The following is a 16,639-nucleotide window of genomic DNA, read 5'->3' on the forward strand; positions in this document are numbered from 1 at the left end:
AAAGGACGCACACACCAGATCCATCACGACCACAATGCCGGGTATGTGCGAACATACACACTTAATGAAGAAAATGGACAAGACCGAAATGTGGATGTTGGGAATTCTGGTGGGGGTGTGTCGTATTGCTGACTCCCATGACAGCATACTGACCCCAGATTTCGGGACGTGGGATAAAGGCGATCGTGAATGAGATGCAGATTTCCGCTGAGTATGCTTCTCTGTTTCCTGTTCGCAATACTGAATATGTATTGCTTCGTGGATTCCTCAATGCAAGGTAACTTCTACATTGCTTCATCTGAACCCTTTATCACCTATGTGACGACTCCAATCATTCATTTCGCGACTCTCTGCTAGAGACGTAAACGAAGATAACGGGACCACAGCCGACGGATGGATGGCGACAGGGCAGCTTGTATACGCTTGCTCTCCTTGAAACATTCCATGAGTGGTCTGCGGGTATACGTGTGGGACCTCCGCGATACCTGATATTGGCACCGATACTGCAGAACTAGAGGTAAATTGCTGGTAAGGGCTCAGCTCAGAGTCGTGAGGAGAGTACTGCGGCGCATCAAAGGGGGTGCAACTTCCCGAGCTGGTCATCTGCAGTGGTGTGTTTTGCGATGTTCGGGCCATGGGTCTATCGTTCTCGCTAGGTAGAGGATAATTCATGTCCAAGAGCGGTGGCTGCGCGTTGGTTGGAGGGATTCTGTGACAGGATTTATGTCTATGCAGGCCATGCAAGTCGTCTCGCGGGTGACTCCATACCGAAGGTGCGGTTTCATGTCCTTGGCGTTCTTCCGATCCTCCGAAGCTCCAGCCATTGTTCCAAAACATGTTGTTCTCCGAGTCTGATAATGTTGTAATCTTCTGGGATTGGTTGTATAAATCAAGCGGACTCGTATTCTCATGTCCTTGGGAGGTGTGCCACCAATGAGGGTCCATCATATCTCCCCGTCCGTTTCCATGCAACGCGGAGAAGCCAGAAGGCGATGTCGAAGTCGTGTGACCATGTGGCTGCATATGAGCATTCTCAGACGGTGTCGCGTATCTTGTGGGCGCCGGCCGCAACGTGGTCGATCTGCGTAGACCCTGCATGACCTCTGCCGATCTAGAACTATCGGCGTTCTCCTTGGATGATGTTGTTTCTTTCTGATATGTCATGTGAAGAAAAGATGACCCCTGTCGCTGCCCTCCATCCTGGGTTGTGGTACGGGAATCGCCCCACGTTTCTGGGACAGATGCTTCCTCTCGAACAGCTTGTTGACCAGGGTTGTCGAGCATGAAAATGTCGGTCTGGCTCATAACTGTATCAACCCTACAAGAAGGCCTTGCTGATTCATTCTTGTAAGCTTCTTGACGTGTCGCATTTCCCTGTCTCAGTGGTAGAAAGTCAGGTGATTTCACAACAGCTGTACGCAGCTGTTGCAGACCCCAGCTGATCTTCTCTACGGCTAACCCGGCAAGGCTGTGCACGTTGTTTTCGTACAGATATTTGAAGATAACGAACGCTTGTTCTGCCTTCGCGGCGCCTGTGGTGATTTTCCGGCATTCTATTCCGTCCAATAGGAGGATCATGGAACTATTGAAGGCTTGTTGCGCTAGAGTCCAATCGATCAGCGCTGTTGGGTCTCGGTGGTAAAAGAAAATGAAGGCGGTAAGAAGAGCTTCCGACGAAGCAAGTACTAGCGCTCGTGCGCGACGAGCGGCTTGCGTCGAATATGTCTCTGGTTGGCACCCTAAGGAGAATGAGTGGTTGACGGCTTGAAATGATGTAGCACTATCCCCGCCGATTGGCATAGCGACCTGATGGGTGTGCTTGTCGAAGCTCTGCTGATTCATGAGGACGATATACGAGTGCGCTTTACAAAAGTACACTATGATTTGTGAGCGAATGCGTACGTTGGGCAATGTTTACGCTACAGCATGGCATCTGAAAGTATTCCTTTCGAAGAATGTGACCAAAGTGACGGCACGAGGGTGGAAAACGTACCAATAGCTATGGCGTATAGATCAGGTAGAACAGTGTCGGGGTGCATCCAGGTGTCATTGAATTGCAGTGTTTCAGGCACTGTCTCCATTAATCTTCGGAGTACGTCTGTGAACTCATCGATCCTGGCACTTGTCAAGCGGTCGCAACTCATGATCTGCCTGGCTAACACAGTGAAATGATTCACAAACTCGCCAAAGCGTAGCAAGACCGGATCAGTCGTCAACTGGACTGGCCAAGGATTATCTCCAATGCTAGTTATTCCAAGAGGTCTGCCGAGCGTCATAGACATGTGTTCATCCAGGTGCAACATATGCCACCACACCTTTTGTCGCATTGCACAGTCCTTGTCGCTTGTAGGTGCAAGGTTGAGATACTTTGGGTGACGATGAAGACCGATCGCATGGGCGAGGCGAATGGTTGTGCCGAACAGCGTGTATGCATCTAATATTCTTCCATTGTTGGTCAAATAGTTTCCGATCATGAGCAGCGTTTGGATCGAGGAGACGAAAGGTTTTTGGGTAAAGGAAGCCAGACGTAAAGCTTGCATCGCAGCTGCAACTAGATTGTAAACGTTAATCCTGATAACAACAGTTCTCGTTAGACTCACTGTAGACGTTGCTCTTCTGCGTTTCGATTTCGATGACTTCGGGTTCCCACTGTCCCCCACCTCTATCCCACGTTGAGTGTTGTGCTCCCAGTGCAATAAGCCCAAACAGTAACGCCAAGGTGGTCGGATAGAGCTCAGAGTTCTTTCTAGCATCTGATAAAAAGTCTTCTACCTCACTACTAGTCATCTGGGCGGGAACCTGATAGACACGTCTCTCGAAAGCTCTCAAGTATTCTATAAGTTCTTCCTTCGCCGGAAGACAGCTAAGTATTTGTGGAAAACACTCATCGGGTGCAGCACTGAAGAGCGTTGGAAAGGGATACGTTGACGAACTGCGGAACATATCCGAGCCAAGAGGTGCTGTGTAGGACAATGGTAAACAGCTAGGACCCGCCGAAGTGAACTTCGAATGTCAGTCTTGGTGTTTAGCCTTGAACGCGTATACACACATCGCTGATGACAGTAGCTAGCCCGGGCGAGCCGAAATAGATGCTATCCTGCAGTTGAGAAGTCTGAAAGCGCTTCTGCTTCGTTGCGCGCCGCCTTTGTGATATAGCAGCACCTTCTCTCGAGATCAAGTCGGGTGAGACTTCGCAGCCTGCGTCATCGTCATCCAGCGGTATTTGGCAGGCACGAAGTCGTTCTTTGAGGCGTAAATTCTCGGCGCGTAGTTTACGAAGCTCGTAACTCTGTTGGATCGGAGCGTAGTTGCCGTCTTCCGCGATAAAGTAGCAGTCCCGCGGAGAGCCACGAGCACAACATGCCGAGCATGGCTTTGTGCGATCACACTATGCTAAGTCAGCGCGATGTACTCCCAATCCACGTATCGCTGCTATGTCGTTTCTCTACGACGGATCGATGCAGGGATTGCGGTTCAAGAACGGAAACCAACCTTGACCTTGCGCTCTCTACATTTCGTACAGGATAGCAATTGACGTGGCTGTTGAGGCTGCTGCTTCCTTCGATTGGCGCCAGCTGTACTTGGCGAGTGATCTTGGGGAATATGTAATCGTTCGTATGGAACCTCCGCAGCTGACATAGTGGAACAGAACTAGTTGATTGTGACGTGTCGAATATTGGCAAAGACTGACGATGGGGAAACTATGAAGATCATAAATTGTTTGTTGAGTTTGGCAGACAATATGGTAAACATCGGGCCAGAATCGTGTATTCTGGTAGATTGTGTTGACGAGAAGTTCGAGTTGTCTGTTATGTAGGAACTTTACAGACATCATCTCTAGCCACTGCCGCGATAAGTAAACAGATGCATGCGAAGCCTCATTTCAGTAGAAGTTTCCGAGCGATTTGTAGAGTAGAGAAGCGCTAATGTTAGAAATGCTGGGCTTTCACCGTAGTCAGGGCTACCAGACTGGCGGTATGGCACTGCGCTTACGCTAATCTGCATAAAACACCGAGCCACAGTTGTACAAAAAATATCGCCAAGCGGGTCGAAGGGTCCATCGGAACATTGCAGGATGCTTGATACAGCACCCAGACCTGACATGCCTGTCGCCGGCCCGAGCCTCTGGTTCTCCCCACCTTGTCTGCCCACACGCGCATCCGCATGCACAGCGAACTGGATTGCTTGTCAATTAGGTCCCTCATTCCTGCAAGTGAGCGGAGAATTCGATCTTGACATTACAGATCTACATCTGTGTTGGTTGTTCGTATCAGGTGCTACCGTGGCTTGAAGTGGCTTGCAGGGGGCGTGTGTTGGAACGCCTCCGTTGCTTCGAGCTTTAACTGGCCATTCTCGGTTGTTTCGGACGTTACTGCTGCAAGTTGTCTTTTTTATTCCGCAGCACGATTGATGCGAATGCGAGGCTGGCAATTTGGAATCCGATGGGCTGTTGAGAGTGGTCTGCCATTACGGAGCGCAAGTCCCATGATGTAGTACCAAAACGCCTCATGTTGCCACCATCGGAAGCCGAAATTGTTCATGTGGCAAGCATACCGTCTGCCAGGACGTCAAACATAACCAACCCCACTGTCACCCAAAAACCTAGCTTCCGCGATCTCCTGTCGGCAGTTGCAAGAAAACCAGTCGAAAAGGTCGCAACCTCTCCTGCTATGTAGATGATGATCATCTGAATGGCGATTGTTATCGATAATCCATGGATGCAACGATCCACATATATCTACCGCTCTTAGACAATTTTGTCAGGTCGGTCCAAGAGGCGAATCGGCTTCACCCAAATTATTCTCGAGAAAAGGTCGACTCTCTCCAGCGCCACTTCCCACTCATCACCCGCTTCACAGTCATAACTGTTCATGAAAACTTTGAGCGCATATTCCGGTATCTCGCCTTGCACGAACCCGGCTTCTTTGTTCGCAAGTCTCGTCTCGAACCTGAACGTATCAGGAAGCTCCGCTTCCTTGTACCGGAAAGCACGATAGATAGCCTGGGCAATCCAGAATTGCGTCGAATTTCGCTTAGTCTGGGAGATGATCTTTTCGCGAGGGGAGAGCGTGATGATGGATTCTTGCATCTGGCGTTGTGAGAAGGGCAGTATGTGTTTGGGACCTCGCGCCATATTCAATTTTTTGCCATTCTGTGCTTCCCAGCGTAGAGCAGCCTCAATTTGCCAGTGCGCAATCATGTCTGCGAAGCGACGGAGGGGACTTGTGACTTTGATGTAGCCAGGCACTCCGATCAACTTGTGTGGCAGGGGTGAAGAATGTGCAACGGCCATGCCCAACGATCTGATCCATCGCGAGGCAAGATCCAATCGTACCTTTCCGTGTTGTTCGTAGTGAGCCTGGACAAGCCGTTGCAGCTCTTTTGGTTCCATATCTCCACTTGGTTGTTGAATCGTGCCTCTGTATATCACAGGTATATTCCGCTCAGTACACCAGGCCGCCGCCGTCTGACCGGCAAGCAGCATCATCTCTTCGGTAATGTTCTTAGGCCCCAGCGTAAACTGCATAAAGCCATCCGGTATCGAATTTGCCAATTCGATGATCGGGTCTCCTTGAATACGACGTACCCGGTCCAATGATGGGGCATTCCAGCTCAAGCCACTCTGGTTGGCGCTCTCGAAGACGCGAGCACTGAGATCCCCATAAGCAAACCGAACACCGCCAGCAGCCCTGCGATTCTCCCATAGAGCTTGAGCCACTGTATAAAGATTACGAAGCTCCTCGAGTTGATTCGGAGCAATTTTGGGTGGTTTTCGTTCTGTGCCGCGTGGCACCTCACCACCGACAACAATCCTTCGTGTTTTTTTCGTGCTTTGGTCACCAAGAAGAGTAGCCACTTCGGATGGCGTGATGCTGACGACGTTTTGAACGATGCCGTTTTGTACCTTCGTTTCCAAGACGGAGCCAGTACCGTCAACACGGGAGCTGAAGGTGATGACAGGGCGGTTCTTGTCAAGACTGAAATGTCCTTGAGCAGCCCAAGATGGAAGCATAGGGAAGAAGCGCTCTGGCGTATAGATGGATTCGGTCATATGGGCGGCGAGACCAGAGAGTGTATGTTTTTTGTCAAAGAATGCGGTAGGGTTTGCTACGTGTACATGGATCCAGAATTCCTGAGGGGCGCCTTTGACTTGTTCGATTGATATGCCGTCATCGATCTCGTGAGCGCCGGCATCGTCGATGCAATAGACTGTCGTAGATCCCCAATCGCGGCGAAGATCTGCCATTGCATCTCGAAAATCGGGGTTTTTTTGTATAAGCTCGGCTTTGTTGTGGAGTAATTCCAGATTGCGAGACTGTCGAACAGTGGGAAGCATCAGCTGCTCGTCATAGATTGCGCGGTTGTCGTGGGGCGAGATGACACCGATTTCTTGTAAGAACAGTAACCCAGTAGGTCGTTTGATGTTGCTAAGGGTGTCGTCGTAAGATCCAGTGCCATCGAAGACATCTGAACCATAGAGCCCCGATGCCGAGACCAAGCTCGTACAAGCAGATTGAAGCCCAGCCATGCCCTTGAACTGATCGGTAAGTACCCATGCCTGCAGGAAGTTGATGATCTGCTTGTCAGTACTCGTGAATGACTCTTCCCAAGTGATGCTCAGATTGGAGGATCCATCCTGGGGCGAGGAGCGCTTGCTAGGCCCAAGACCTCCGTAGTTCGGCTCACGCAGCTTTCGACTGTTTGCGACAAGTTTGCGGGCCTTTTCAAGGAAACTGTGGACGTTTTCAGCGCCTCTGGTAAGGAATCGCTTAGCATCATCGGCACTTGCGAAGCGTCGTACGGATAAGGCACGGTATTCGCGATATTCGCGGATCCACTCGTGAACAGTCTCCATGACCTCAACATCAGCCTTGGGCCGAATGGCATAAAGGTTCGTTAGGCGATGGTTGCGAGCATCGGAATTGAAGCGAAACTCATTGTGGTGGAGAGCCTTTCGGACGGCCAGAAGTGATGCTGGTGAAGCTACCCAGGTTGGATCTTGCTTGCCGAGCAGTGTCTTGGTGATCTGCGAAAGCGTCATCATACGTGTCCTGGTTTTGTCTGCCAAAACATCGTATGCTTTGTCCAGTACTGGGGCATTTGTTCTGTAAATCTTCTCGGCTTCGGCTGTCATGTGCTCAAGGGTGGCTACAATGGGAGCGGAAAGCTCTCTCGGAACATGGACTTCGCCCTTGGGATCGGCTAAGCCAGGGTTTGTAGGGAGAAAGGGGATGAGTGGCTCAAGAAGTGCGGGATCGATGCAGCCCTGTATGGCGAAGGAAACGCGACTCATCAGGGAATGTGCCCACCGACCGTTGACGGAGAAGAACTGACTTTCGGTATGCAGTGGCTGCACGAAAACAGCAAGCACGGGTTCGCGGCCCGGTTGCGAGAGTTCGACGACATCGCCGGGCTTCAAGAACAGACCGATAGTGATGACCTCTTCGCCTTCATCTTCTTGCGCCGCATCCCACTCGCTTTCTCTTGCATCCTGGTCGGCCTTGGCAGCGAAGGACAACTTTGATAGTCCGTTCTGCGTGTCGTTGCGCCCGGGATGGTTCGCGAAGGCCTCAAGCACTTCCTCTGTGGGTCCACCGAATTCATCTTGCCACCGCTCGAGATGCTCACGGATTGGGATGCCTTGGGGGCGAGCAAAAGGAGAGAGATCTGGGTCAGGCGTGGAGGAGGTAGTAAGTGAGGGTTGTTGTGAGCGCTGGCAGTTGTTAGTTGTTGGCTGGCGTACCGGACGTATCACTTACATTGGCAGTGGCATGAAGCGCCCGCCGCTGCGATTGTGAGACTTTTACAATGGAGAGTCTACCAAGATTCTGTACTGAGCAAGGATTGCCTCGCTGGATCAGTATACGCGATTGGCATCGCAGGCACACACTGCCTGCAGCCTGCCTGAGACGAGGATACATTTTGAGGCGAACAGTGAATGATGTCGTCCATCCAAAAAAAGTGCGGCGGCGGAGGGAAGGCGCGCTTCAACGGCGGTCCGTGCCCGACGCTAAATCGCCGCGCGAACTCACATGTTTCCTCCGCACACCTCCGTCCCTCTTTCTTACACGACACTACGCCCAAGGTATGTACATGGTCTCCTCCTCTTCACCCCCTCCCTTCATGATGTATTCAAAATTATAGCATGTATTATCCGACGTCGCTTCGGCGAGACTGCGGAACAAATTTTTTCCTGATTGAAATCTTCACCTCTCTGCCCATCATGTGGCTTTGTTGCGATGCACATCTAACGTGTCTCGATAGGCATCATGGCATCTGCCAAAGCGCCTGCGGGCCACTTCTCTATCCTGTACTTTGCAGCAGCTTCGACCTTTACAGGCAAGACCAGCGAACATCTTCCTGCTCCCGTCCGAGCCCGCGATGTCTTCACGTTGCTGGAGGAGAGGTATCCGGATATTCGCAACAAGGTGCTGAGCAGCTGTGCTATGACGGTCAACATGGAGTACGTTGATGTCGGGGAAGATGATGCCGAGGACGCCGACAAGCAGATTGTCGAGGGTGACGAGGTTGCCATCATCCCGCCCGTCAGCTCGGGATAGCTCATCAAGTGGTTTATGTAGTATGTAGTTGACGATGTTATGAGCCATGTCGTCCGCAAATGATACCATTCACTATAGTTGCGCAAGCTGTGCATGATGCTTTGTAAAGTCAATTCCTATAGCCCGGTCTGTCCCACGGCTGGAGTGGTCGCAGCGTCACCCAAGTGCGGGAAAAGCTCGAAGCTCAATTGGGCCTAGCGCCTGGCGTTCTCTGACAGCCAGGCTCGATCCACCTGCACGGCATATACGACCACCGACGCGCCGACCAGAGCGATTTGGTCTCAGCAACCAAATGGCAGACCACGAAATAGACCCGAGACTCTTCGCGAGTGCCTCTTCAGGCCAACCGTCGCGACCGCAGATATACACGTCTGCGCAGCAGCAAAACACCGGCCATCCATACTACCTCCCGTCACCCACCACTCAACACCATGCCCAATCCCTACCTCAACCCCCGCAGCAGCTCTCACAGCTGTCGCAGCCTGCCCCACTAGGGAACATACTCGATCCCGCCCTCGAGCAGACATCGCCGACAGGACCAGAGGCGTCGCACGAGGACGATGACCACGACGACGACGGCGACCACGATGGGTACGTTGTATAAGCCCAACATGCGCCGTCGCAACAGCTGGCCCGCCGTGTCGCAAAGCGCAGACGGCATGCTTCGATGGCTACGGCATGCTTCGATGGCTGCGGCAGGAACGATACGCGTCGAGGCCGATTCACAGCCCATTGGATCTCTCACATGACCGTCCCTGAAAGAAACGCGTGCAGTCGCCAGTGCGCTCGACAGCAACAACAAACCATCAGTAACGGACAAAGGCTAACACTGATCCACAGTGCCCACGGAACCCCCGGTTCTGCCCGATCTCCTGCCGACCTCAAGCGCCCCAGAGCATGCGACTCGTGTCGAGGGCTAAAGGTCCGCTGCGATCAGGAGCGGCCAGATGTGTCGTGTAGACGGTGCGCCAAAGCAGGGCGACCTTGCATTACGACACCACCAACTCGGAAGCGCCAAAAGAAGGCCGACAGCAGAGTCGCCGAACTCGAGCGCAAGATCGATGCATTGACGGCGACATTGCACGCGCAAAAGGCAGGCGCACCCGAGCTCAGGCATCATGGGGGCATACCACAGCCTGGCGCCACGGGCGACTCTATGCCTATGCCAGTCGAGGGCCAGTACCGTATGGGAACGATTGAGCACGATTGGTCCCAGTCTCAGGCCGGCAGGTACGCAGACATACCTCCCGGCTACGGCCCTGCACAGAACATGCAGAGAGCACCCGAGCCCAAGCGCAGGAAGCTGGACAACACATCACACGCTGTGAGTAGTCAAGGTCAAACCCACGTGCGGCCAGAGCTGACATTTCAGACGATCCCCGAGGACATGGATGCCATCCATCGTGACCTAGCAGAGCACCCAGAGATGAAGCGGACCGGCAAGAACAAGATCCACGCCGACCACTCGCACATCAACATTCTAATCGACAACCTCATGACACCTGATGTCGCAGAGCGCGTCTTCTTTCGCTATGTCAACGAAATCTGCCCGCATTTCCCAGCCGTGCCCTTCCCTCCTGGCACTACAGCCCGTGAAGTCCGAGAGAAGAAACCGCTTCTCTTCCTCGCTGTCTTGGCTGGGTCCTCGCACGGGAGCGCCGAGCAGTTGGTATCACAGGATACTCAGCGCGAGTTGACCAGGCTCCTCAAGGACCAGCTCGCTGACATCATCTGGCGCAACGGGGAGAAGTCGCTCGAGATTGTTCAGGCACTGCACATCTCCGTGCTCTGGTACCGTCCACCCCTCCACTTCGAGCAGCACAACTTCTACATGATGGTCAATTGTGCTGCAGTCATGGCTCTCGACCTAGGCCTTGGGAGAAAGGCGACTCCCAATGTCATGAAGCTTTCCGTCGGTCCGTTCAAGCGCTTTCATCCAAACTCGAGCAGCGTCGAAGCCCGCCGCACGTTCCTCGTCTGCTACTATCTCTGCATGAGCATCACCATGGTTCTACGACGACCGATTCTACTCCGCTGGACTAACTACATGGCCGAGAGTGTTCGCATACTTGAGACGTCGCCCGAAGCACTCCCATCGGATAGACTACTCTGCCAGCAAGTCAAGATGGCGCACATAGGAGAAAAGATCTCGGTCGAGTTCTGCATGGACGATCCTTCTGTTGAGGTTGCCATCTCAGATCCCAAAGTCATATACGCCCTTAAGATTTTCGAGAACGAACTGAACAGTTTGAGGGAGGAGAATGCCTCTTTGGGGGATGTTGATCGTATGTTGTTCCAGAGCACATTCCGCACCCACACTGACATCTGCAGCGACCCTCCAATTGGCAGAACATGTCACAAATCTCTACCTCCATGAAATCGCGCTGCATCAGAATCAAGGCTCTGCCGATCTGCAACCCCCCTACACTTCAGACGCACTATCTCCGGCAGTGATCAATGCAGCGAAGAAAGATGGTCCCGTCGGCCCGGCACATATAGGCGCTCTGGGTGATTGTCTCACCGCCACCCATGGTATCCTAGATACGATACTGAGTATCGAACTAGATGTTCTCCTGACCCTGCCTGTCATCTTCTGTAGGTTTCGCATCCCCTTTACCACCTTCTATGCTGACAACTCTCAGGTGTCCGAGCAATCTACGCAATCGTCTGCCTGATGAAGATGTGGGTTTCGGTGACTAGCTCTGGCGAAGTGGGTAGCATCATCAAAAAGGAAGCTCTTGGAATCGAGGCCTACACCGAACAATTGGTCTCCATGTTCAACGCCATCGTGTCGCGCGATGCTCAATCGCCCCATGGCAAGTTCTACTTTGTCGCCAAGCGCCTACAGGAACGATTCGCCCACATCAAAGAAGGCGCCTCTAGCGATCATCAGACTGAGGCCGAACACGAATCCGCCCGCAACGCTGGTCAACAACAATCCCGGCCCTCCACTCGCCAAGAGCGCTCGAAGCAAACCCCACTCCATCTCCTTTCGGAAGTCGCAATGGGCAGCAGTAATAATGCTGCTGCACAACAGCAACAAACGCAAGCGCATTCTCGTTCTCAGCAGCAGGCACAAGCAGCGCTGCAAGCGCACGCACAACACTCTCAGCAGACCATGTCGAATTGGTATCCAAACATGAATGCGCAACCTACGGCTGATATGATGGGTTTCGGCGCGCAGCAGCCATTCGACATCAACTTTGACTTTACACAGTTCGACCTTGGTACAGGCTCGGATGCAGATCTGTCGGCGCTCTTCATTCCGGATTCGATGGCAATGTGGAGTTACCCCGCCGATCCCAACATGCAGGGCTATAACGGATTTTGAGATTGCTGACGTCTGATGTGGGTCTTGGTAATGCGGTTATGATTGCATGGTTCGCGATTGAATTGTACAGTAGAGATTAATACCTGTAACAGATCTTAGCGAGACAGAGGTATCAGAAGCATGTAACAATAAACAACCAACAGAAACCAAGGTTCACTTGTGCCATCCTTGTATCACTTCAGGTGACCACTCTGAAGCGCCTCTGCAATATATGTCGGGAAGTCATATAACCGCCTAGTCGCGTGGCTATCTTCATCCCCACTCGCCCTCACTCCAACTTGAATTCAACCTTCCTCAAAAATGCCTCCAACCCCGTAACCTCTCCCGCTGCCTGTTCCTTGGCCCATTGCACAGCCTCCTTCTGCCCCTCCCCATAGTATCCATACTCCCTATTCAACACCCACATCTCATACAACTGCTCCCTAAACCCCTCTGGAAAAAAGCCCTTGACAACCTCATCAGGAAGCTGAACATGCCTCACCGTCTTACCCGTCACCTTACTCACAACACTCGCAATCTCATCCGGCGTATACAGGCCCTCGGCCGCAGCAAAAAACTTGCCCGCGTACCTCTCGGGCTCAGCAAGAATAGGAGCAATCCACTTCCCAGTATCTGTAATATCAATGTACGGCACAGGCGTATCTCCAGGCAACATGTCACCCAGCACAAAAGTACCATCGCCAGCGGGACTCGGACGCGGTTTCATCCTCTCCTGCAGATTCTGCATAAACGATGCTGGAGCGAAAAAGGCGCTTTTGACGGGTAGACTGCGGATATAAGTCTCGATCTCGGCTTTGACATCGAAATGCTCGACGTGTTTCAACTTCCCGTTACTGATCTTGAACGGGTGCGACATGGAGCTGAAAATTATGTATTTCACGCCTTGTTTGATGGCTTCTTCGCATACGGCTTTGGCCTGGCGGGTTTCGACGGCGCGCGTGGAGCCGGTGTATTGCGTTGTTGTTACGAGGAAGATGAAGGTGCAGCCGGAGAGGGCGGTAGGGAGGGTGGACGGGTCGTCCATGTCGGCTTGGACGAGCTCTGCGCCTAGCGACTCGAGATCCTGCATGGTGGGGGATGAGGTGGAGCGGGATAGGGCGCGGACGTTGTATGTGGCGGAGAGGGAGGGTGTGGTTAGGATGGTGCGGGCGACTGAATTGCCTTGGTTTCCAGAGGCGCCGAAAACTGCAATGGTGGATTTGGACATTGTGAGGGTGTTGGTTATGGTGTTTGGCGTTTAAAATTTTGATTGATGGTTGACAGAGTCGAGGAGATGGTTCGGATTGTTCGAGATGATGAAGCCGGCAACGGATAGACTTGAACTTCAAACCCAGGATATACTTTTATACTCTCTCCTATCAGCGTACGCGATCCTTCTTTCTACTCTAGCTTATTCCATCAAGCCACACACCTGCAATCATCATGAAAGCCCACGGGTATACACACCGGAATTTACGGCTTTAGGCTTTTCAGCATCTCAAAAGAATCATGGCCATTGGGCTCTTCATGCCACTAAAGGCTGGTTCCACAGCGTCATTTCGATCGTCAATCGCTCCAATCACGTAAAAGATCTTGCTGGTTCCTACTGCAAGGCCGCCTGCGCCAGTTGTCGCTGTTGGTAACAATGTGTCCGAGGTGTCGACGGCGTTCCCGGAGACCGAGCTGAGTTCGGCTCCGAAACTTTGGCGAGGCTTAACTCCTCTACCGGTAAATGCTAAGATTTCCGTGCTGTTTGCATGTTCCTGTCTACATATCGCACAGGATTTGCTGTGGTGTACGCTGTGTGTCGGGATTCAAGAGTGGGAGTATGATGAGCGGGATGGTCGGCTTGAGAGAACTACTGAGGATGTTTGGCCGAATTTTGCATATAGGTTCTAAAATCTACCGTGACATGCGAGGGTAGTGCTGGAGGCCAAGGGAGTCATTGTCTAGGTTCGTACATTTGAACTTGAGCACGTCAGCGAGGCCATGAGATATATTGTGGATGAGATAAAATGCCACGTCCTTTGTCTTATATACAAAAGTTGACCTACTCCGTCCACCTCCCCGTCTGCACATCTTCAACACCCACCTGCGCCCCCTCCTCCTTCAAAGCCCCCTCGAGCGCACCTTGTCCTCTCCACCCATGCCCAATCCTCCCCGTACTACTCAACCTCCCAACCTCCTTCCCATTCTTCTTCTTGAAATACTCCTTTTGTTCCTCACTCGGCTCCCGCTGCTTGTTCCACTGCTTACTCTTCTTATCAAACTGGTACCCGTTATACCAATCCTCAGTCAGGGCATCTGACCCATATTCCTCCATCAGCACTTCTTCATACGCATACGGTACTTTGACCTTGACGCCTTCGAACGTAGATTGTCTGAGGGGAAAGATCTGTGTGGAGAGGTAGGCGTGTGTGTCTTTGACGTAGAGTTGGATTTCGGTGTCGAAGGCGTCGGGGTCGGCTTCGTGGGCTGAAGGGTGGGTGCTGGAGTAGGGTGAATCGAAGAGCTGAACTTTTTTCCCGACGTGGATGGTTGTGATGTCGATGTAGAGACCGGTGGAGACGTCGATCCAGCGGATGTCGATGAGGTTGTAGACATCTGTTGTGGATTTATTGGTGTAGTTTGGGTTTACCTCAATCAGGTATTTCTTGCCGGTTTTTTTGATGTCTTCTTCCCATGCGAGACGTTTTGAGCGGGTGGCTTCGTCTTCATCATGCTGCTTCAAATCTAGCAGTCCATTCCCTTGCTTGGCTTGACTCCCTCTGTCGTCTGATGCAACCTCAAGCCCTAGATCCCGAGCGTTGAAATGATGGACAGTCATGTTCCACCATGTCCCCAATTCTGCAGCGCCTTCCTCTTCTACAATGAAATCCAAATCCTTGTCCCATGGCATCAGCCCTCCACCCCACCACCAGCCTAGCAGCACCCCGTGCATGATCCACGTTTGTACCCCAATCCTCTCCATTGTGTCCGTATACGCTTTCAACATGAGCCTGAGATGCCATATTCGTTCTTGAAAGGGGACCTCGGAGGAAGCAAATCGACCATCATAATGGCTGTTGAAGGTAGATTCGTAAAAGTATTTGGTCGGCGCGTGCGCGTACGTATGCCCGTTGGAAAAGGAGTTGACAAGGGGCGTGAGGCCGCGGAAAGAGCGGAAGGGTGTGCTTCTGCGTTCGACAGGAAGCGCAGTGATGAGCTGGAGGAGGGGCGCAATCAAAAGCGCAAGTTCTATAGGAAGTCTCATCGTGACCGGGGCCGTGTCGGTATGAAGCGCATTGTTCCACCGCCTCGTTATCGCGCTCGATGATCCCAGGTTATAAAGGCCGTTATAGTGGAGAAAGAGGTACGTAGACGCAACGAAGCATAACAATATGACCGCGGGAAACCCAAACGACGTTTGTCAACAAGAGGGGATAAAAGAAGAGCCGCAACGACTCGTTATCGTGTATCGACATGGCGGGCGATTCAGCGGAATCCAGGATGGGGCGACGTGCAGAGCCAAGGAAGATCAAGCACACGCCAAGGGCCCATGTCACCCGTCTCTTGCTTCTAGCCCGCTTGGATTCTCCGAGACTGATAGGCTAGCGGTCTGCCGTGGATGTGAAGTTTACTGAAGCATGTAGAGTGTCCAGTTTGTTGTTTGCGGATACTCGTGAGGTTTGCTGTGTACGTTTCGTATTGACGTTTGACTGAAAGGGGTCTAACTGCGGGCCAGCCACGCGCGCGGCAGTGAAGTTTGGCAGGCTAGGCGGCGCGTCCCCTAGGCCCGCACGTGCGATGCCGTACAGTAAACACGCGTCGCGCTAGATATGGTTTACGGTAGCATGACACAGCTAAAATCATCGGAACCACCGGCGATGCGAAGTAGGGATCATGTTCTGAGGTACATGGCCGACCAAACATTCAGTCGACTCTCCACGATTCCCCACTATGCCACTCGATGATGTGCAGGAACGATCCGGTGCGCTATTCGCTGGCGAAAGTGCGCTTCGGTCCGCCAAGTGACTCGGGTCCAGAGCAGATGAAATATCCATGGTTGGATCATGGTAACGCTAATGTACAATCTCAAGAACAGCATGCAGGTAATAGGCTTCCAAAATCATTCTGATGTCATTGGCGTCGATCAACATGCTCAAGGCATGAACCCAATCGAAGTGAAACAGTTTGGAACCCGTAGCGTCACTTCTCAAACACCAGTGCATTACGTTGTAATTAATTGAATTGCATTTCATGATTCTACAACCACACAATCTGACCAGCATTGGGTTGGTTTGTACCATTAGGAAAAAAGAACCCAAGTACAAGTTTCCCATCATCTACACATATCAACATGGTGAGCTCCTCCAAACGTACTGATCACAGCTGGGAGGGCAAGAGGCGGCCTCATGTCCCACCAGCTGGCCATCGATTCAATAAAGGTCCACCGCTCAGATCCAAACACGCCCAATTGGGAGAACGGACGCCGTTGTGAACGGCTAATTACACTTTCCACCGCTTTTGTTTGTGTGAAGTATACACCGAGAAAAATAAGACAATCCGGTGCTCGAGTAGATAGTGCCGGAGAGACGAAATCGAAAAACAAGAATTGCATGTCCATTCATGAAGAAAAACGCCGCTGTACGCCGCCCGATGTTGAAAACGCCACAGTTGTAAAGTGAGCGCTGAATATGCGAAAACCAGAAAGTGACAGAAGGAGAATCTATCAACAACCACGTCTGCGACACCGGCAAACACAGAAAGCCAGCAATTAAAGGGGTAT

The 16,639-nt window shown here is 52.1% G+C and overlaps 4 protein-coding genes across 4 annotated transcripts; 1 reads left to right on the forward strand and 3 right to left on the reverse strand.

Moving 5' to 3' along the window:
* Positions 1-4,747: 4,747 nt before the first annotated feature.
* Positions 4,748-7,922, reverse strand: ACET3X_002256 (uncharacterized protein; the record flags this gene model as incomplete). The annotated part of the gene is made up of 2 exons (XM_069448792.1): positions 4,748-7,714; positions 7,761-7,922. 2 exons carry the CDS (start codon positions 7,920-7,922, stop codon positions 4,748-4,750), a joined length of 3,129 nt encoding a protein of 1,042 aa, XP_069308803.1.
* Positions 7,923-8,270: 348 nt separating this feature from the next.
* ACET3X_002257 (uncharacterized protein) lies at positions 8,271-11,892 on the forward strand (the record flags this gene model as incomplete). Its single annotated transcript, XM_069448803.1, has 6 exons — positions 8,271-8,546; positions 8,923-9,152; positions 9,402-9,882; positions 9,934-10,846; positions 10,893-11,156; positions 11,204-11,892. 6 exons carry the CDS (start codon positions 8,271-8,273, stop codon positions 11,890-11,892), a joined length of 2,853 nt encoding a protein of 950 aa, XP_069308804.1.
* A 268-nt stretch (positions 11,893-12,160) lies between these two features.
* On the reverse strand, positions 12,161-13,099 carry ACET3X_002258 (uncharacterized protein; the record flags this gene model as incomplete). Its single annotated transcript, XM_069448814.1, has 1 exon — positions 12,161-13,099. One exon carries the CDS (start codon positions 13,097-13,099, stop codon positions 12,161-12,163), a length of 939 nt encoding a protein of 312 aa, XP_069308805.1.
* Positions 13,100-13,648: 549 nt separating this feature from the next.
* On the reverse strand, positions 13,649-15,563 carry ACET3X_002259 (uncharacterized protein). The gene has a single exon (XM_069448825.1). It carries the CDS (start codon positions 15,122-15,124, stop codon positions 13,922-13,924), a length of 1,203 nt encoding a protein of 400 aa, XP_069308806.1. The 5' UTR covers positions 15,125-15,563; the 3' UTR covers positions 13,649-13,921.
* Positions 15,564-16,639: the final 1,076 nt, after the last annotated feature.

The sequence above is a fragment of the Alternaria dauci genome, chromosome 2 (genome assembly GCF_042100115.1).
Source record: "Alternaria dauci strain A2016 chromosome 2, whole genome shotgun sequence".
NCBI lineage: Eukaryota > Fungi > Ascomycota > Dothideomycetes > Pleosporales > Pleosporaceae > Alternaria > Alternaria dauci.